This window comes from Anarhichas minor, unplaced genomic scaffold (genome assembly GCF_050575085.1).
Source record: "Anarhichas minor isolate MPS153535 unplaced genomic scaffold, ASM5057508v1 ptg000009l, whole genome shotgun sequence".
In the NCBI taxonomy this organism is placed as follows: Eukaryota; Metazoa; Chordata; class Actinopteri; order Perciformes; family Anarhichadidae; genus Anarhichas; species Anarhichas minor.
The window spans coordinates 5,095,238-5,116,612 of NW_027466455.1; the positions used below are offsets into that span (position 1 = coordinate 5,095,238).

General features: G+C 42.7%; 1 protein-coding gene across 8 annotated transcripts in view; it reads left to right on the top strand.

Moving 5' to 3' along the window:
* Positions 1-14,044: 14,044 nt before the first annotated feature.
* camk2d1 (calcium/calmodulin-dependent protein kinase (CaM kinase) II delta 1) overlaps positions 14,045-21,375 on the top strand; it is a 94,625-nt gene continuing 87,294 nt past the window's right edge. For all 8 annotated transcript variants that reach the window (XM_076087193.1, XM_076087196.1, XM_076087192.1 and 5 more), the window contains exons 1-2: positions 14,045-14,330; positions 17,193-17,287. In XM_076087193.1, the coding sequence (XP_075943308.1) occupies positions 14,269-14,330; positions 17,193-17,287 (157 nt within the window). In that variant the 5' untranslated portion in view covers positions 14,045-14,268. The remainder of the gene's footprint in view (positions 14,331-17,192; positions 17,288-21,375) is intronic.

Below are 21,375 nucleotides of genomic sequence, written 5' to 3' on the forward strand. Positions count from 1 at the left end.
TTTTGGTAACAGAGAAATTAAATGAGGCATAGTTCTTTTATGTTGTTGATTACAATGAAGCAGTATCGTGGAAACGGATGTAGGATTTATGTGATGTGAGTTGATGTACGCTGGTTTTATAAGCACAGTCTGTCTAAACTTTAGAATAATAGATTTTGTTCCTTCTTTTAGATGATGTCTGGTCTGGCACCAGGCCAACCCGAATGTAAGACAAGCTAACAAAATAAAAGCCCCAGACACAAAGCTCTCTGTTTCCAGCAATCTTTCAAGCCCAGTCTGGTTTACATTTTATCACAGCCAGATTTCATGTATTCTGATGACAATAAGTACTCCTGTAACTGGAAAGTTTAACATCTCTTTCATATTTAGAAGCTGACACGTGGCCACTAAGTACATTTATTCGTGGAAAATACAGTAAAGTGGCATATGACTGGTGATAAAGACCTCATCAGTCATGGTGCACTCTACAAGAAGTTGTGATCAAGGAAAAAGGAGAAATAGAACTATTTACATGGATTGAACATAATTTACAATCTGTAAAACTATATTTCTCTATGCAGCGTCTGTTGCTTAGCACCAATGTAAAGTCCCCAAACTCACAAGCTCAAAACATTGCTGTACGACTTCATGAGTTTTGCAAGTAGATGCTTTGGTGTAATTTACAGGCCAATTCGCTATTTTAATGACACTAAATTACTTCAAAATGTTCTGTTTCCTGTAAGATTTATAGTTGCCTAACATGCAATATGTTCTGCTCTGTTTTTATTAGCTTCCCTAGCTTGTGTATATGTCTTTTTAATTAGCCAACCAATTAGCTTTGGAGAACAATGCAAGTCTGTGGCTCTGGTACAATCTGAGAGCCTGAAATTATTTTGAACACATGAAACAACTGGAGCTCTAGAGAGAGGGGCTTTCCCGTAGCTGCACTGCACATCCCTCCTATTCACGCTAACTTGGATCCCCCTGCCTCTCCACTGTACTGAGAGCCAAGTTATGACCTCAGCCCATTCAGGCACTGACTCAACCTTCACAAAGCCATTGGTGTCAACAGTTTATGCTGATGTGAAGATGGGACCTTCGATCCTCAACCTCTGTAAATCCAAAGCAGGTGAGCTACATTTGGGTTAATCATACCAATTTTCCTCAGCTGCTTTACATTGATTTGTGTCCACAGGCCAGATTGTACCCATGGGAACCAGCATTTACCAGGCTAAGCTCGTCTCCACTCTTGACAGGAAAACACGAGGGATGTCCTCCATATCATGAGCTACAGCTGAGCATTAAAGAAGATTAGAATCTTATTTTGTTGCATGCTGCTGAGTTTCCTCCCCCATAAACCATAGGAACAGTTAAACCCTGGATTCTCTGGGAATTCACATTTGCTGTCAGTTATGGGCATTAGCATCCCTCTTGTGGGAAAAGGGCAAGGATATTTTTTTCCTGTAACTGAGCATTAAGGCAATACATCAACCTCCCTCATCCTGCCGCCTCTCATTAAGAATGCTCATCAGTGCTCATTGGGAATGATGAGAAAATAAACCTAATGGATGGCAGAGTTAGAAAGCTTTGATCAAAGTGAAGTGCGGCAGTATGATTTTGCCGGATTGTGTTGGTTTTCCTTCAGTTGTGGCACCGTGTGAAACATAATTTAGGTTCTCGCATGATCAAGGTGCAAATAAGCCAAATTATGTGTAGCCAACTGGAAAGACCCGACCACCTCGCTGCCAAGAGCTACATGCGTAACACCGTGACTCAGCTAGGCTTGGGCTCTAAAGCATCTCTCCCAAGTGATGAAAAACGAGACACATATCGAGCAGCTGTTGCCCGAGAGAATCAGAGTTATACAGAATCCATGAAATTATCTTGTGAACACCGCCAAAAACGCCAATGCACATTTATTGCTTGCGTGCATGCTCTCAGAGCGTTACACACTGCGAGGCTGTGCTTTCCAGCTACTTGGCAAACGTGTGACATTCCAATCGTAAGAGCTAGTTGAGTTGTTGTTTTTTTCAAGTGGATGTACAAGCAAAAGAAGTTGCTCTCATGTTTGACAGTGACGTCATAGGAAGTCCTGCCAGGGAAGTGGCCTATAGACATCTGCAAATAATGTGCCAAATGATAAAGATGACACTAGATGGTTCCTGTATGAACTATCTAGGAGTTCTATGAGAATACATACTGTACTATTGTAATTACAGATCAACCCACATGAGTTAGAGCCACTCTGACATTTATTGAAGCCCATGAGAAGATTGTAAGTGTGTGAGAGAAGACAGAACAGTGCATTAGCTTGATGGACACTCTGTTGGCTGGCAGTCTCTCTCCAGACATGGGGATTTCCTGTAATAAGCAATTTCTCCCATACACAACTGTGACTTCTCTTGGCCTCTAACTGAGGTCCAGCACTTCCACTTCATCGACGTTATGGCATATGGCCGCATTTAGTGCTTCCCCGGGACCACTCCCTGAATGTCTTAATATTTCTTCTTCCTTTCATTAATCTGGTTCTGTAGTTGCCTGTATTCATCTTTTATTCTCTCTAAAATCATAAGTCAATTATTTGTCACTTGCAATCGTCACTACAATGTGGTGCCTGTACCTTATCTGGCAACCCACAGTGTGGCCGAGGTACTGAGCGGATGAACAAACTTGTTATTTGTTTGTTGTTTGTTATTTAAAAAGAATAAGTACCAGCATCTAACTTTAATCCAATCCACACATTTTAACATTTCAGTTTGTGTGCAGATAAAACAAGATCAACATCATCAGTCGGCTTCACAGGTGTTCTGGCTTTTCTTCTCTCTTTCCATCTGCTTCCAGTCTTTATGCTTGCCCCGTCTGACATCTTTTTAGTGATGTCACCATAGAAATGATGGTCAGAACGATATAGATAAGACACAAGACCCAAAGATACAGAAATTATTTTTGACAAAAAACCCATAGCAGTTATATTGGATTGAATTGAGCCTCATAGCATCAGCTGCCCGGTCAGCAGAGCAAATGGTAAGTAAACCCCTCCCCATCCTCAGTGTCTCTGCCTCGGGGGGACGTGGAGGCCCACATGTCAGATCCAGTTGGAGTTGATGTAGCACAGCTGGACCTTCACTTCCTCTTCAGCCCGGTTTTAAACCGGACAATATACAGTCTATACAGTACACTCAGACATGCACTTTTGTAGGTGTTCCAATCAGGTTTATTTATACAGTGGTTATCTGCAATCTCTTATGAAGAGCTTCACAGGGCAAAACAGGTTTTAGAACAAAGCAGTGGAAAACGTGGGGGAAATATAACACAGGAAAAAGCATTACAGATCCCTCTGGACATCTTTTAAAACACAAAAACACTTGTTTGTGTCTAAGTTTCCTTTTTCTACAGAAAAGTGCAATGAACTCTTGCCCTCATTGAAAGTTCTAGAATCTGTGAATATGCTAATACATTTCATTTGTGTGCTATCACACATTGCATTTGTCATACAGGCAGAAGACTGTAACATAAAGTTAATGCAGTTTAAAAATATATAATCTTTCAAACACCACAGTGAAGTGGATCAAGATCGTTTAGCTTCACTGTGAGTTGTGTTTAATTTTGCATTTCAGTGGACTAAGCACAGGAGTGAATGGGTTGACTCTCAGTGAACCGGAGTGAGAGCCTGAAACTTCTATTTCTACAGTATTTATTGGATTGAGAATTGATTTTGTATCGATAACTGATTCCCAAAGATTCCCACCCCTAACTCATCACCTGTGTGATAGTCTGACTGCTCACCGACGTCACCATGTTCCCACGTCTCAGCAGATACTGAGAGGGAACAACTGTATGTAGTTGTATGTAGCCTGAAATACTACTTATTATCATAACTACAGCACTCAATAATGAGTAGAATGTATTATCGCTGATAGAAAGGATGGCCAACTTGTAATGAATAAGTTTCAACAACAAAATAATCGTAATTTCAGATCAGACTGAGAAAAGGATGATTTGGGGAATCTCAAAAAAGGCAGAAGAAGAAAATAGAAGGAAAACTGAAGAACTGAAAATTAAGTAAGAGGAAAAGAAGTAAGAGGAAAAGAAGGAGGGGAATGACATGGCAGCCCTCCAAAGATCCTCACTGTAAGTGCAGGGAGGTCCTCTTCCTGATTCTTCCTATATGGCGTCATGCAGACCTCTCAGCTGTTCGCTATGCTGGCAGGTCCTCCAAACCTCCTCCTTATTCTTCACTGCCAGTAATGGAGAAAAAACACTGGATGTATTTCAGCTGCAGGACTTTAAACTTCTCCACCTGTCACATGCCAGGGTGTGTGAGGAGAATCAGAAGCAACGGAAGGTTGGACAATACTGGACTCTATGACTCCAGCCTCAGGATCACCTTTCCATTTATTTCCTCCTGGAGGAATGTGGAAAGTGTGTGTGTGTGTGTGTGTGTGTGATGCAATTTGATTGATTCTACAGTATTTACTGTTCTACTGTTTGATTATATTTGCTCAACATTATTATCAGACACCACACAAGTGAGTAAATATGAGCATGTGAGAGACCATCATCAATGCTGTTGGTTTACTGGGCTTGCTTTATTGCTTTATTCATGTGTAAAACCTTTTATTCCTTTGTTTATTCACCACAAATTCACCAAAACCTCTTCGCCTCAGTTCACAGCACCCAGTGGCGGGCCGTGCATTTTATACCTGGGCCTTCTGTGCTGTCCTACTACAGTTGAACAGCTACGGTGCAGATACATGAATCCGTGGATGACGGGACGCTGCGTCATTAACGGACAATGCATAGTCAAATCAACGTAATTTACACAATGACAACCACAAAGTCATAAGAACCAGTCACATATATTTATATGACAACAAAACATGAAACATCAATCCAGCAAACCTGCAGCGGATCCACACATTCCACCACACAAGAGCACGAGCCATTCAAATATTATTCATAAAAACGACACGATAGACAAATGAACAGTAGTAACGTTACTGCAGATGTAAACAAACAAACGCAGTTTGTCACTTACCGAATGCTGTTCACTTAAAGACAAAGTCCATCCTCCTTTCTTTGTTGACAAAGAGTTTAATCCCATGATACATCGTTTCAGTTCCAGTAAGAAGTCCTTCCCGATTCATGGACGGCAGTGACAGTCGAGCCTCCCCAGTTGTATTTCGCCGGTTTGTGGCGGCCGATTCGCAGCGGCGCCGGGATTATAATATCACATGTGTGTCACACATGTGATATTATAATCCCGGCCTGTCCTCCGGTGTCGATCCACGGGAATCACACCGTCGATCTGCCTGCCCTCCGGTGTCGGACCACGGGTACCACACCATCGATCCGGTCTGCACCCTGTGTCGGACCGTGGGCTCCACACAGCCATTCCTGTCCATTTATTTTTAGTAAAATAAAACCTGTTGTACCGGATTCTGTCTCATGTGGTTTGCTATTGGGTCCTGATCTTGAACTCCCGTGACAGAACGAACTGACCATTATGGACCCAGCAACCACAGGAGCAGCTACGCTGTACAGACATAACACTCTGCTGGAGGAAATGAGAAGTTTCGCATCTGAAGTTTCCCAGATTGGCTGTATCGTGCAGGAACTAGCTTGAACAGTTAAGTCTCCACCAGTTCCAGCACCCGCACTATTCCAACTGGGAGCCAACTCTGGCTCCCAGTATTCGGACAGCATTCCGCCCGACTCCGTATCGAGCTGTCGCCTCGGAGCCGCAGGGAACTCCAGTTCCTGTTCCTGCCGCCGCCGCCGCCGCCTCAGCGAGCTCCAGTTCCTGCCGCAGCTATCCCCGGACCCGGCCGCCGCCGCCACCTCAGCGCCGCAGCTATCCCCGGCCGCCGCCGCCTCAGCGCCGCAGCTATCCCCGGACCCGGCCCCCGCCGCCTCAGAGCCGCATCGACCTCCGGTTCCCGCCGTTGCCGCCTCAGTGCCGCATCGACCTCCGGTTCCCACCGTTGCTGTCTCAGAGCAGCAGCGACCTCCAGTTCCCGCCGTCTCAGAGCAGCAGCGACCTCCAGGTCTTGCTGTTGCTGTCTCAGAGCAGCAGCAACCTCCAGTTTCCGCCGTTGCCGTCTCAGATTAGCAGCGACCTCCAGTTCCTTCCGCCGCTGCCGTCTCAGAGTCACAGCGACCTCCAGTCAGGATCCCTGTCTGACCCGTTGTGTGTTACCTCTGTTTCCCTTGATCTCCTCATGTGTTCTGTCATTCCCCTGTTTGTTATTGTGTGCCATGTGCTCCGTGTTTTTCCTCTGCCTCCAGACACCTCCCATGGCCACACCCCTGATTAGTGCACAGCTGCGGACACTCCAGCCGATTACCTCCCACATGGCTGACACACCAGACTCAGATCCCACTAATCATTCCCCTGGCACTATATCAACCCTGGTCCTGCAGTCTGGGGTTGTCAGTTCGTACCGTCTTTCACCCGCTTCAACCCCGTATTGTCTTCTGCCTTGAGCGCCTGCCTCCGGTGTCCGCCCGTCCGGTAATCCCTCGTGCCCTCCGTTGTGTTCCAAGGGACTTCTCACCGTCGATCTGCCTGCCCTCCGGTGTCGGACCACGGGTACCACAGCGTCGATCCAGCCTGCACCCTGTGTCGAACCACGGGCTCCACACAGCCATTCCTGTCCTTTTATTTTCGGTAAAATAAAACCTGTTGTACCGGATTCTGTCTCTTGTGGTTTGCTATCAGGTCCTGATCTTGAACTCCCGTGCAGAAAAGGTTATAGTTTAATGTATTTATGTGTATATATATACACTATAAATATATATATATATATATATCCACACACTATAAATATATATACATAGTATATAATCCTGTTGAGCAGGGATTCTAGGCCGCGGGAGCAGCAAAGGGGGCAGGGCGGGAACAGCTGGTGACGAAAACAGGAAGTCCTCTGTAGCGTAGGCCGTCTCATTTCGGAGACCACACGGTCTGGCCTTCGCGGTCCTCAAAGGATGCCCACGTAGACCGCAAAGGCTGGGTCCTCCGAAGGATGCAGCCCCTGAATTGAGACACAGCTAGATTGCTGAGATCTTGGGAAACAGCATCGCCATGGCAACATGAGCACTCACTACATAGTCTGACTAAACTGTTGGCTGGTTCACAGTGCAATTTGTGCAATGGTATCATAATACTGGGCAAAAGTATGAAAATAATATTATTTCCAATTATTGGTCATTAGTCTGGAACCAAAAACATCCATCCATCCATCCATTTTCCTCCGCTTATCCGGGGTCGGGTCGCGGTGGCAGCAGGCCAAGCAGGCTGACCCAGACTTCCCTCTCCCCGGCAACATTTTCCAGCTCATTCTGGGGGATCCCGAGGTGCTAACTCTCATCCCCGCCGCTTCACACTCGGCTGCAAACCGCCTCAGTGAATGCTGGAGGTCACGATCCGAGGAGGCCAACAGTACCACATCATCTGCAAACAGCAGAGAGGCGATCCCGAGACCTCCGAACCTGACGTTCTCCACTCCCCCGGCTGCGCCTAGATATCCTGTCCATGAAAGTCACAAACAGGACCGGTGACAAAGGGCAGCCCTGGCGGAGGCCAACACCCACCGGGAACGTGTCTGACTTATTGCCGAGAATGCGGACACAGCTCCTACTGCAGTCGTACAGAGACCAGATCGCCCGTTGTAACGGGTCCGGCACCCCATACTCTCACAGCACCCCCCACAAGAACCCCCGAGGGACCCGGTCGAAAGCCTTCTCCAAGTCCACAAAGCACCAAAAGCATCTGTCACCATGTTATTCTGAGAATATTTAAAGGATTTAATATTTAATGAATTGTCACATATACTTTATAGATCATCTGAAACAGTTGAATTGTTGAAACTCAACTAATAAACTGACGAAACAATATATCCAAATAAAGTGTTTCCTTCTTTTCCACTACCTTAAATGTGTGTGTGTGTGTGTGGGGGGGGGGGGGGCTGTTTCACTGTGTGAATGCCCCAATATTGCTGTCGTTATTGACTTTCAAAAACCCACGTGTCAAACTGGAGCTGCGTGTTGTATAACGACACTATGTGTGAGAGGAGTTTCACTGCATCAGTAAAAGCTCCCTCTGGGTCTTCACATCCACCTCCCCTCCACCAGATGCTGTCTGCAGCTCACGCCAAGACTAAGTGAGGAAAAATGTACCGCTATACTGTATGTTACAGTACAAATCTGACTCCACAGTGTATTTAATGACACGGAATATGAGAGCACCTGTGAACTGACTACATGACTTTGCATTGCTGCTTATAATTATAACATATAAATAAAGTATAGAAAGCATTTAGCAATGCCTTATTTGCTGAACTACTATTTCCAACAATAAGGTTGAGAATGTTTGGTCCTTTAAGTCACTAAGGCGTGGTCCATTCCAAAGCCTCCTACATCGCTCCGTGTAGCACTTCTTCTTCTGAAGGACGCAGCCTACACACATTGTCTGACTCTTGATGGCCTCACATCAGTGGTAGGAGTGAGACCATGATTTCTGTTTTTACTCAAGATGGTAGACATATTGTGTTTTTATTTTCTTCCACCAGCAGTTCTCTCCTTTATTCATCTGCCATGGTCTGAACTCGAGCTGGAGTTGAGTTCACCTGAACTGGACCAACAGCGCCCTCCTGCTGTTGTGTACCAAAAAGCAGTCCAGTCTTGATAAATCCTTTACCACCTTCCCAAATTAATGAGAAAGAAAAATCATTATATGGCAAAAAGAGTGGGAGGAAAAAATAAACTGGACTGTCGATGGGTGTTCTGCCCATGTCAGCTGTAATGACCAAAATAAATATTCTGCCTCCCCTCAGCCATCACTGCCTGACATTATGAATCCATACACGTCTGTCTCTACTTGGCCTGGTGATGTTTAAATGTAACTGATCATTGAAATGATGCTCTGTTTACACAACTTTGTATTTATTTATGTGAACTCTTGAGCACATTTAGATATTAAAAATGACTAGTTTTGTAAATAACCCCCCCCCCCAAAAGAAGGTGTAATCTCACCATTTGGCAGTACCTCGGTGGCCAACAAGATGGCGCTCTGAGGCCCAAACGTTGAGAATAGCTGCTTTAGACTTGTGATCCTCAACAGTTGCTTTTCTTTATAATGAACCACAGATCACTTCAAAACCTCATATCAGTGGCATTTAGCTTATTCTACACACAAATAAAGTAAACCCAAAAGATTTCCATCTTTAACCCCTTTTGTAAAATAAATTCTGAGAATACTTTAAATATAACTGAAATGTAAATAAACGTATCAAATAGGTCAGTATTCTCCTGCTCAGTATAGAGATACAGAAATAAGAAAAGGTTAGTGCTACAGGAATGGACCCACTACAAGGGCCCTGGGACAAAAATGAGCTGTGGGCCCCTATTGGCTCAGTTTGTGCTAATTAAGCTAAACATAAATTAATTTAGGAATATGCATCATCTAGAATTTGACATATAGATAATATGGTTTATAATGCATATGTATGCAGATCACTAAACTAATTGGCAATTGATTAATAAAAGCCTTCAGGACCCATGATGCCGTGGGGCCCTAGAGCAGTTGCTTGCTTTGCATGATGTGTCTAGAATTCTCTGCATCTGTCTCTCCTCACAGCGTAGACAGTTCTAACTCAACATGTTTTCATATGGGAGGAAGTGGGCTCAACTTTTCAGATTAGGAAACATGGACCTGAGTATCTGTGGATGTCTGTCACAGTGTCTTGTCTCTAGAGGGCAGCAGAGGAAGGAGAGTCCATGCTGTGACTGACGTCTACTCTTCTATACGGAGTTCATCGTCATGGTGATGGTGCTGAGGCACCATCACCATCATATATGTAGACAGTTCCTCGTTGAAATGCTACAATGAGCAGAGACCATCTCTCTAACGGACCACTAATGATGACGGTCAGAACACAATCCAGGACTCTCAGTGGACAGGAAGTAGCCGGTGGTCTGTTTCACAGCACCACTTCCTCACTGCTGGATAAAATCAGATTATAGGGTGAATGGGGATTAGTGGGGACCCACTTAACAGTAGGTGTGCGAGGTGAACCTGATTAGGCTCTTCTGACATTTTCTAACCGCTTCTGGAATGGGAACATTTTGGATTTCTCGAGGGTTTCTTTTTGAAATTGTACTTTTAAAAGTTGTTTTCCCTCAATGAAACTGCTTCAGTGTGTTTGCCAAAGCACATTACAAACGAAAACCTCAACCGTTGACTATCCATTAGCTTCCTGGTAATGTCTGACCCAATATATAAGTGTCTGAGTGTGTACATTCCAAAACTCAGGTTAAAGTGAAGGTGTCATGAGCTGAGCATGGACGTTCCTTCTTCACCTTGGAAACAACAAGAGGATGGAGAAGTTAGTTCACTTGTGGCTGGTCAGTTTGAAGATTTAGCCAATATCTAAAAAACAGACTAGAAGCTCTCACAGAATCGAATTTTGATTTTACATTAAAAACACATGATAAGCGTACCGCATACAATAAGAAATCTGTGTCCCCTGGTTTCACATGTTTGAGTTTTTTGTTCTACCAGCTCAACATTCCCCTTTAAACGTCTCACATGGTTTCATTTAAATAAGTGTTTAAGGCCCAAAGAGGTTCAATGTTCAATAGTTCACAAAAAGCTTAGATTAGGGCAAAAATTCCAAAAATGAATAGACATTTGTGTAGCAGAGCTTTGATTTTTCTTTTCCACCCACCAATGACCCTGTGACCCTCAGATCTATACTGTGACCCTTTGGAGGGGCATACTGGATTTTCCATCTGCTTCGAGGAAATGTTCATTTCTAAGCCATTACGATGTTTCATTTCAAAGCCTTTGCCGATACCAATGATGTTGCCGGTATCATTGTGCATCCCTATTGGTACTTTTACTAAAGTAAGGGATCTGAATACTTCTTCCACAGACACAGGTGATGTGTCCCAAACCCATACTGTGAGGAATTGAAGTATTAAAATCATTCTTAGTATGATTAATGGCACCCCTAGTGGTGAATATAAAATGTCACAATGTATTAAATGTCACAATGTTTACTTATAGAGGATTACAGTATATTTACTTCTAGAAGTGTTAAACCATAAAAGCATAATCATTGAATGTATTAAACTCAAAAGTATAGTCACTGTATGTATTAAACACTGTAAAGAATAGTCTTGAGGGCCAGAAAGGGATTTTTCTGAGCGAGGCTTTGCAGACATGGGAGAAGCTGAGATGCAGAGACGCCGTCAACAGGAAGTGGTCAGACGAGAAGGACTGACCATCGGAGCAGAGGGCAGGCGGAGTCTGAAGGAGGAGGGCGTACTACCGTGTCTGAAACCAGGAGGAGACTAATGGGTTTCAGCCAATCACTGAAGCTGATACTGGACATTTGAACTTTTGGACTAACAAGCCACCAGTGGTGTATAGTAACGAAGTAGAAATACTTTTTTTGGATATCTGTACTTTACTTTACTATTTATATTTCTGTTGACTTTTACTTTTACTTCACTACATTTTGCAAAGAAAACTGATACTTTGACTCCGATACATTTCCCCTGAAACCTTCGTTACTCGCTACAAAATCAAATCTATCTTTAGAAACAAAACGAATAATGAGACCAACGTCGGGGACTGTGGTGGACCTGTGGTGCACCTCTGAAGTCTATCGGAAATCACAGTTAGTATATCAGTGTTTATTGAATATGATATAATACATTTCAAAGATTTCATACTATTTTGTTTTGTTTTCAAGATCTTTCTTTTGCTGTCCTACAATTCATTTATTGGTTACCTGTGAGCCGCTCTAAAACAGACTCAAAGCTGTGTTCCAATGAGAACATCATCTACTTCATTTTACATGTCATTCTGATCAGACTATGTTTTAACTCCAGACAGTTTGTCTTATAGTGCTTCTTAAGTCCAATTCGTTGAGACGATGTGGACCTCCAGTAAATTAAAAATAAAATCTCAAACAAAGCTAAAGCTAAAAAGAAACTCACAATCAATGAAGCTGCTGCAGAAAAGTAGAGACCAGAGGATCAGAGAGAGCGCTTTGATGCCTCATATTGCAATGCTTTCTGGGTACAAACATTATAGTTTGAATTTACCGTCTGAAGATTGTTAGTTTTCACGATCATTTCTGCAGGAAAACAAACAAAACTAGAGTTACCTAGTCAATTAGATACTCTTAACTGTATCACGTGGATCACATCAGTACAAACACAAATAGCAGTGTGTGTGTGTGTCTGTGGGGTTCGAGAGGCGTCACGTGCTTTTCATTGACAGATCTGATTCCACACAGATTCCAGGTCAGCCTGCTGCCTCAAGATGGAGCTCCTGTGCAGCATTTTCAACAAGGAAGCACCAAGACGAAAATCCTCATTATCAAGCTAGACACAGCATACCAAGAGAAAAACGGATGTTATGTTATGTTACCGCCAAAATAAAGTAATGGTTTAAAGTGTGCCATTCAGCGGCAAACTACGAGATAAATAACAAGATGAAAAATCTATGTAGGCAGGTGAAATATTATATGACACCGGACACAAAACTATTTTTAGGGATCTTTATTTCTCGACTACTCTTAAAAGAGAGTAGTATTAAAGAAATTGGTGATGTTAAACTGGTGATAGATTTAACAAAGATTTCCCTGTACATTTAAAGTTACACTGGAGACACACATTTTCCCTTCAAAACCCTGGTCAGTAACTCAGTAACCTGTACAGTGCATTAACCAATCTGATTAAATCCTAAACTAATTTTAAGGTGCCTTGAGGCTATAGCTCAGTGCATCAATCTAGTGCACACTGTCAACGCATAAATAACTGTAGTGGTAACTCTTCTGTTTGTACAAAAATAAAAGAAAACAAACAATACCACACAGTTAACTCTGAAATTAAGAACATGAAACATTTGGTCCATTAACAAAGAGAATATATATATATATATATATATATATATATATCTCAATATACTCACAACCTCTTATCTTTGTGCTAGCTCAAATGCACATTTGGCGCCACTCACACCAATCCCATACAGCACTACATAAACGGGAATAAACATTTTCAGTACAGTACACACACATTAAATGTTCTTAAACATGAAGGATAATGGAATGTATGGAGGATGGTCTATAAATGCTCAACGTTATTAGCCTTCTAGTTCTCTCCTGAACGCTCAGCACATGTTAATAACATCTGTAACCATCAGACCAATTTAATCACCATCGGAGCATTTAGCGTCAAACAATACATTTCCTGACTTCTATACACACATATTAACGTACTTCTTTTGATCGTTTTGTACAGAAATAACATTTAGAACATATTTACTTACACGGAAAACAACTAACGCTCCACAGGTTAGCCATTCGAAAAGAAAGACTTCACTTCCTGTTTCGCTCTTTACATCCCAGCTTTCTCACAGTACAGCGCCCTCTAGTGGCTTTAGTGGCAACATCATTTTTCCCACTAGGCTACATCTAATTGAATGAAATATAAATAAACATAATCTGTGCTGTGCAAGTTCAATTAATTAATAAATGGGTTTCAACAATTTTACTATAATTTCATCATCCTATTTATTATACAGTATTCTTCTTTAAATGCTTTTCAATATTTTCTACCTTGACTGGTTTAGAAAGAAAAAGAAGTTAGAAATATAGAGCGCATGCATTTTCTTGAATGTTTTTGACTTTGTGTATTGTTGTTAACAATAGTGCCTGCATGATCAGCAACTCGGGATGATCCAAAATACATTTTTAACAGAGACAATTGGTGTACTTTATGGCAGGCTTTACATTGTGCTTTACAAAAACAGAAAAAGACGATACAAACTAATTATGCTTTAATGGGAGGAACTAGCATATTAAAAGCTCATCAAATCTAACAATCATTGTCTATTTTCCGTCAGGTTTTCCGTTACATTTTTCCCAAAGACAAACATTTAGAGAGAGACAATTGAAAAGTGATAATTGGGGTTTTATTTTGAAATGACACCACCGGATAACAGAAGTTGTATATGAAGTCTAACTTGACTGCGGTCGACTAATCAGTGTTGAAACACAACAGCAGGTCGCAACGTCCCTGTCAGCTCCAGAGGAACCGGGCTCTGCGAATAGGAGTCGGGAGGAGCCGAGCTTCACCGCGGTCACGAGCTTTACCGAAATAATCCGACGTTTGCTTTTACTTTGGACGCCGAAGGGGAAAAGGATTTGTGGAGTGAATTAAAGCGACTCAGGCATTAAGTTTCCCAAGTTGGTCTCCGCTCACTTTATCATGGCTACAACGACCTGCACCAGGTTTACCGACGAGTACCAGCTGTACGAGGAGCTGGGCAAGTAAGTCCTCTTTATTTCACTTTTTAGTCATTCATCGAGGTGGAGCGTCGTTACCTTTTGCTTTCACTGTCCGTGTTTGGATTCAGCCTAACCTCTAACGTTACCTGGTCCCAACGTTACCTGGTCCCAACGCTACCTGGTCCCAACGTTACCTGGTCCCAACGTTACCTGGTCCCAACGTTACCTGGTCCCAACGTTACCTGGTCCTAACGTTACCTGGTCCCAACGTTACCTTCCTCTGTTCTCGCGTGTAGCTGAACTTTCTGAATCGGTTGTCGCTGCTCGTTAACGCGCATCAGTGTGTATTGTGGAGGAAGCTTGTCTTGTATAGACTTCTAATTGGAAACGTTTTTAATTGAAACAAAGCCCCGTCGCTCAGTGGTTCAGAGCGCATGCAGAATGTATCCTGATTTATCAATAATGTTGAACCATGCTGTAACAGGCATGTACCTCTGGCGACGAGCCAGGCCAGTAGAGACACGCAGAGCTGAGGCGGGAGTCTGGTGTGGCGTCATCAGAAGGAATCAGCTGGGTCGCTCTCAGCGAGCCCTAACATGAACGCGCTGTTTCTCAGGAATCAGCGCTGTGTTTGCACACGTTTCATTCCTCAGTGGCGTTCATGTGGCACCATTCACACATCGGCACGGTCCAAACTACCAGAAATGTGTTTCTCATGTCAACACAGCTGAAAGGTGCGCGTCCGCACTAGACGTGTTTACACAGGTAAACCGGTGTTCAGGTAGATTTAGGAAGGCGGGGCTCTGCTTTTTCACCTGTCTTCAGGTTAATGGTGTAGGACAGGTCATTGGACAGTGAGGTTGCTGCAGGTTGTAGCAGCCCCAGTTAAGTGCAACACACACACATCTGTAATACAGTGGGTACATCCCAAGTCTCTTAATGTCATCCCCGTTTCCCTCACTTGGGTCCTTTCCTTGCGTCTTAGTCCCTCCCACCAGGGATGCATGGAGGAAACCATGCAAGGAGAGAGGAAACGAGGAGATATGTTTTAACAGACATGAGACGTCCTTTCCTCGGTTGCGTCACGTGAAGCGACGTCTGTTACTGATGACGGAGGATCAGATGATCACAGCTGGATCAGCTGTCAGTCGGCTTTAACAGCTGGAGAGACTTTTCATAAGTTTGTGTCTGTTCACATGATCACTGTACTTAATAACAGTAACTAATAACACTAATAACTAATAAAGACACACAGTAATCACCACTGTAGAGGTGTTTCTCTCTGTAGTCTGTTAACAAACTGTCCTGTTTATAAGCACAGGATCCATTTCTACCGCCGGAATGCGATCGTCTTATTTATGAATTATTTGCGTCTGTACGTTTTGAAATTCAGATTGTGACGTCGATATTAAATAACCCAGAATATGATGATTGTTTCTCTTAAATGATAAAACTCATCAAACCCGACAATCAGGAATGATCAGCCTCACGTGACTGAATGAAATGATGATAAATGATGTAAAAAGGGTTTAGTCTCTCAGCTCTCTCTGACTTTAATTGTTTCCATAATAAACGTTATTGAGGGAAACATCAGATTATGAAAACACAAATCTTTCTAATAAATGTAGAAAGTTGTTTGTGGTCCTTTTGTTGTTCAGACTACAATGCACATTTATTTAAACCAGATGTTGAATCAGAAAACTAATCAAATATAAAGCTTGAGTTTGATCTGTGATCCGTCTTCACTGTTTACATGTTGAAAACAATCTAATCCAGGGGTCTCAAACTCATTTTCACTCCGGGCCACATCAGCATCATGGTCGCCCACAAAGGGCCGGTTGTAAATGTAACTTCTCCTAACATATTGTTAAATAACTGTCTCTGCATCTGATTATTGTTTATTGAAGTGTACAAATATTGTACATGCAGTTATATAATTGTAAAAATATATTTAAGCACATTTCTGTTATTATAACTTAAATCCTTTTAATTTAGGGTTAAGAAACCCACATTACTCTATCAAAGATCAAACTATTAAAGAAAATGGCAAAGACAAATATCAAAGACAAGTTATTACAATAACTTTGTTCAATGCTTAAAATCCTTTCAAGGGTGTGTTTGCACAATCCCACGTGAAGTATTTCATGTGTTTTTAATTAAGCCAGTTTAAAGTGGTCTTCAATGTACTCACAATACATTTCCATGTCACATGTACATTAACCAGCCAAAGAGCTGCTTCTGTGACTGTGTGTTTAACTATCTCATCGTTATGACTTTCTATCATAGTTATGACTTTCTATCTCATAACTTCGACTTTCTATCTCATAATTTCAACTATGGGGATATTTTTATTATCAAGTCTAACTTAAAAAAAAAAAAAAATTTACTTTTTTCTTCTTTTTTTTTTTGCTGGCGGATTCGTGGGCCACATAAAATGACGTGGCGGGCCGGGAGTTTGAGACCCCTGATCTAATCAATCCGATCGGCTGCAGCGTCCAATCACATGACTGATGAACAATGAGAGGGCATGCCGTTAAAACACTTCCTGGAAGTCTGTTCTCGTGGGTCCTCGCTCATGGCTCCTCTGAGATCTCTCCTCTCTCCTCGATCCTCAGAGCAGAAATAAGAGCTTTGGGACGGCCGTCAATATGGCGGCGCAGAACAACTTCCGGTTCGATCGAGGAGCGAGGAAATGACAATTAAGAGACTTGGGATGTACCCCTCGTCAGGAGGCAGACCATTACACAGCTCAGTCTAGAGAAAGAGCTGGTGATCTGTACATCAAAACAACAACGACCAAGAGTCTTCGACAATGTCTTCTAATGCAAGAGATCACAGTTCAATGTTGTCTCTGTTAAGAGTGTAAATGTCTGGCTGTACTGACTGACTCCCACTCTTCTGTAGGGGGGCTTTCTCCGTGGTGAAGCGCTGCATGAAGATTTCCACGGGGCAGGAATACGCTGCTAAAATCATCAATACCAAGAAGCTGTCAGCCAGAGGCGAGTACATGCTGCCCTGTGGTGTGGCTTTGTAGAGTCATGCTGTTCACTCTGTGGGGGGGGGGGGGGGTCAAGAGCTGTGTGAAGAAAAGCAAAACAGGGAGACGATACAAAAGATGGAACACAACAATAAAAAAAGGGGGGGGGCTCTCACCTGAAGGGGAAAATGAGGTGTGTGTGTGTGTGTGTGTGTGTGTGTGTGTGTGTGTGTGTGTGTGTGTGTGTGTGTGTGTGTGTGTGTGTGTGTGTGTGTGTGTGTGTGTGTGTGTGTGTGTGTGTGTGTGTGTGTGTGTGTGTGTGTGTGTGTGTGTGTGTGTGTGTGTGTGTGTGTGTGTGTGTGTGTGTGTGTGTGGTCAGCATCGTTGCTCTGGTGTTTGTTCAAGGTACATTCCTGGTTTATTATAATTCAGCTTTTCTTTTCATCATTTTGGCCATCACTCCCATTGATGAGATTAACAGTGTCCAAACAAAAGCCTCTGGTTGGATAAACCTATGTGGACGAAAAAACAAAGGCAGAGCCACATTCATACCAGTTTCACCAACGTCATAGTTTTGACCTTTTCTATTTATCTAGTTATGCACATTCACAGTTCTGCTCATAACGGAGGGATTATTAGCAGCATGTCGGGTGCGCTCACTCTGTTTTACCTCTAAATACAGAGATGTAGGTCAGACATTCCCAAAGACTGGGTCGGGACCCACAGGTGGGTCGCAGGAGATTTCATCTGGGTCACCAGATAAACCCACATGAGGGCCTGAATGTTGATATTGTTTTCATCATTGTATTATAGCTATAATGTTGAATCTTATCTGAAAGGCTAGCATACATTCTGTTTGTTTTACTGATGAGAGGAAATGCAAAGGAATGAGATAGTCTGATTACACAAAGTACTGAATATGTGTATATGTTTTCAATAACGCAAGCACCAAACAAAGTTATGATTCATCTAACGTATGTCTTTTTTAATCTCTGGTTTACCTTTTCAAGAGAATATAAGGCGATGTGGACATGGCAGTAACAATGGTCTGGGACGTTTATTTACACACAAACTCACTCTTCTCAGGACGTCTTATTTCTTATTTTATTGTAGTTTTTTTGGCGTTTGTTATATAGACTTGTATAATATTATATTTACTCCTACTTGTGTACATATCAGTCCTGACTTTGTTTGTCCAGCTTTGTTTACCTTTTCCCTCGCTGTTTTGTTTGAGAGATGCTGAATAACGGAGTCATATTCATGTGAATGCATACTTCTACAAAATAAAGCTGATTCTGATGGATGAGGACTATTGTGAATTGGGTCGCGATGGTTTGTCGTTTTTTGGGAAACAGAGGTTTAGATCATCTCAGGAAACTGTTGTGTTGTTAACTTGTCTGACCGATACTGAAGCTCAACCTTGGCTTCACACCAAAGGCAGTGCTTTCTGGTGCCGTGCACTTCCAAAGAATATCCACCCGACTCTTCTACAGCTGAACTTTTAAAGTACAACATCAGGAAGATTTTTTTGATGAAGTGTATCTTGGCAGTCTCTGTTTTCTGAACGTACACACAGTTCTAACCACATCCTTATCGGCATCTACAGTGCAAGTTCATCTGCTTTGACATATTTGTTGTACATTGTAGTGTCATCTTCACATCTGTGTTTTCATTATTTATATTGGACCTTTAGCATTGAGTTGTTGTATCCTGTGATAATGCCTTCATGCTATCACTTGAAGTACACTGTCAGAATATTTAATCGGAAAAGCACATAGCAAGGTCAGTCAGCCCCCCCCCCCCCCCCCCCCCCCCCCCTCCCCCCCCCCCCCCTCAGGGGAATCAGGAAGTGGGCCGTTGATTTGAAGATAGGACACCGCTCGGATTGAGAGCAGCATTGGTGGGACTCCTTAGGGTGCAGCCTCCACTTTGATCAGATGGTCTCATAAAGGAGTATTCAATGGTGTATATAGACTGACGTCTCATTGTGTTTGAAGTGTCATTGCTGCTGCTTTTACCGGCCTTGTTTGCACACTGTGGTACTTTTTGTTGAATCTTGTTGTTAGTTAATGTGGAGAGTTGGTAGTTTAAATCTAGTGTTTGCATTTGTTTGTTCTGTTATTTGACTTTACCCACTTGATCATTATATGCACATTACTGATGATTCTTTTTTAGCTTTTTCTTTGTGAATATTTTTGTAAATGCACCAATGGACAACCCTACAATATCCATGCAGTATGGATATCAAGGTATTTGGTGAAAAATATCGTAATATTTGATTTTCTCTGTCGCCCAGCCCTAGTTAGCAAATCTAGTTCACTTGATGAAATATTTTCTGATCTAAATCATAATTCAGATTGTCATTTATTACAGCAAAGTGCTGTTGCTTGTTTCTAGACAAATATAAACACTGATGCAGTGAGAGGTTCAATATGTTAATCACTGTCCAATGCCCTCTACCTACCTGGTACCTGTGCTGTAAACCACTGGCGCTGGATGAGGTGGTGAGCCACAATCCAACCCCACTGACTTTAAGACTTCTGTAGTGTCTCAAGACAAAAACTGCTTTTGCCATAAATCCATTATTTCTTTTCCTCAACGTTTATTTCCTGGCTATTTTTGAAGAGTATGAACATGTTTACAATGATTTATCTTTCCTATTAGCCGCTTGCTTCTTCCACCACCGGCCATTGACAAAATATCTGAAAGCATTTCTTCTGTTTGCACTCGGCACCGTCTCCTTGTTTTGTGCACAAGCCAGAGTTTCTTACTGCTCAGAATGTTCTAATAGGCCCATTTCTTTACCGTCTACCTTTTTAATAGAAAAAGATTATGTTCGAAGTTAAACAGTAACACAAATTAGTTAAAAGTTTGTGTATTTCTTATTCTCAACCCCTCAAAACAAAACCCCGATACTGAGCGGGCACGGAACATGTAACTAAAACATGATCCAGATGTCCTGAGCTGAAAGCCCGTCTTTACTGACAGCACAGGCTTGTATGAGGGAGAAACCAGGCCAGTGGTTAAGCACGGACCTAGTGATGCTTGGACTCGGCCGAGTGGAAATGATCACTTGACAAACCCACCAGGCTGTGGAAAAGCTAGCTACGGTTCAGGAGCCAGCTGCTCTGTCGTTTTTGCTTCTGGAAAACACCCGAGGCCCCGGCCGCTTCCATGAACTCTTCATTCCCATGGAAACAAAAGAGATGGAGGGCTAAATATAGTCTGTGGGGTAATATAGGCGTTGAAGTATATTACAGTCTTTGTGCTGGTAATTATGCAAGTGTGTGTGATGCTGTCAGTGGTCTATGAATCACATTCAGATAAACAATGAACAATAGTATGATTTACTGACTTTGAAATGGGCCATTTTTTGCCTCGCTTCATTTAACAGCGATGAGCCCTGCAAGTTGTTCCTAAGACACAGACACACACACACACACACACACACACAAACTGCTTTTTATGTGGGCTGTAAGCCCGGCACACAAAGCGGTGCCGTGTGTGCAGGCTAAATGGTATTTGAGCGTGTCACAGCTCATCCCTCAGGTTCTGGCTGACCCATATGGCCTGTGAGATGCTCATGCAGCCCTGTCGACACAAGCATAAGTGATGACTCACTCTGAAAACCACTAGTAAAGGCACCCGTACCACAGGACAACAATGTTTTTTGGGGGGGTGACGTGTCTTAGTGTGATCGGGGCCTTGGGCAGTATTTTATTCAGGCACAGTTCTAGTACATTAGCTTGTTTAAGGACATCATTTAAAATCCATATTCAATCCACCCAACGAGGGAACCACAGTGAGAAAGATTTGGAGTTGAAATGAAACGGTGAAGCTTAACATTAGTGCAATGACAGAAGTGTATATTTGTTAACTGATGCACAGCTGCTCGCGACAGGCTAAAAATATCATCAGTACGACACGAGGAAGTATTAACAAAAAACAAAATCCGGCTGCTGTGTTATAGAGCAGCTGACAGCGGGAGTGGAGGACTCCCCGGTCCTCCTCGGCAAAAATGTATTTTCATCTCTGCCTGCCTAATTTTCCCATCAATCAACTGGCACAAGAAGGACTTCTCATTCCAGCTTCTCGGTTTTTAGAACAGTA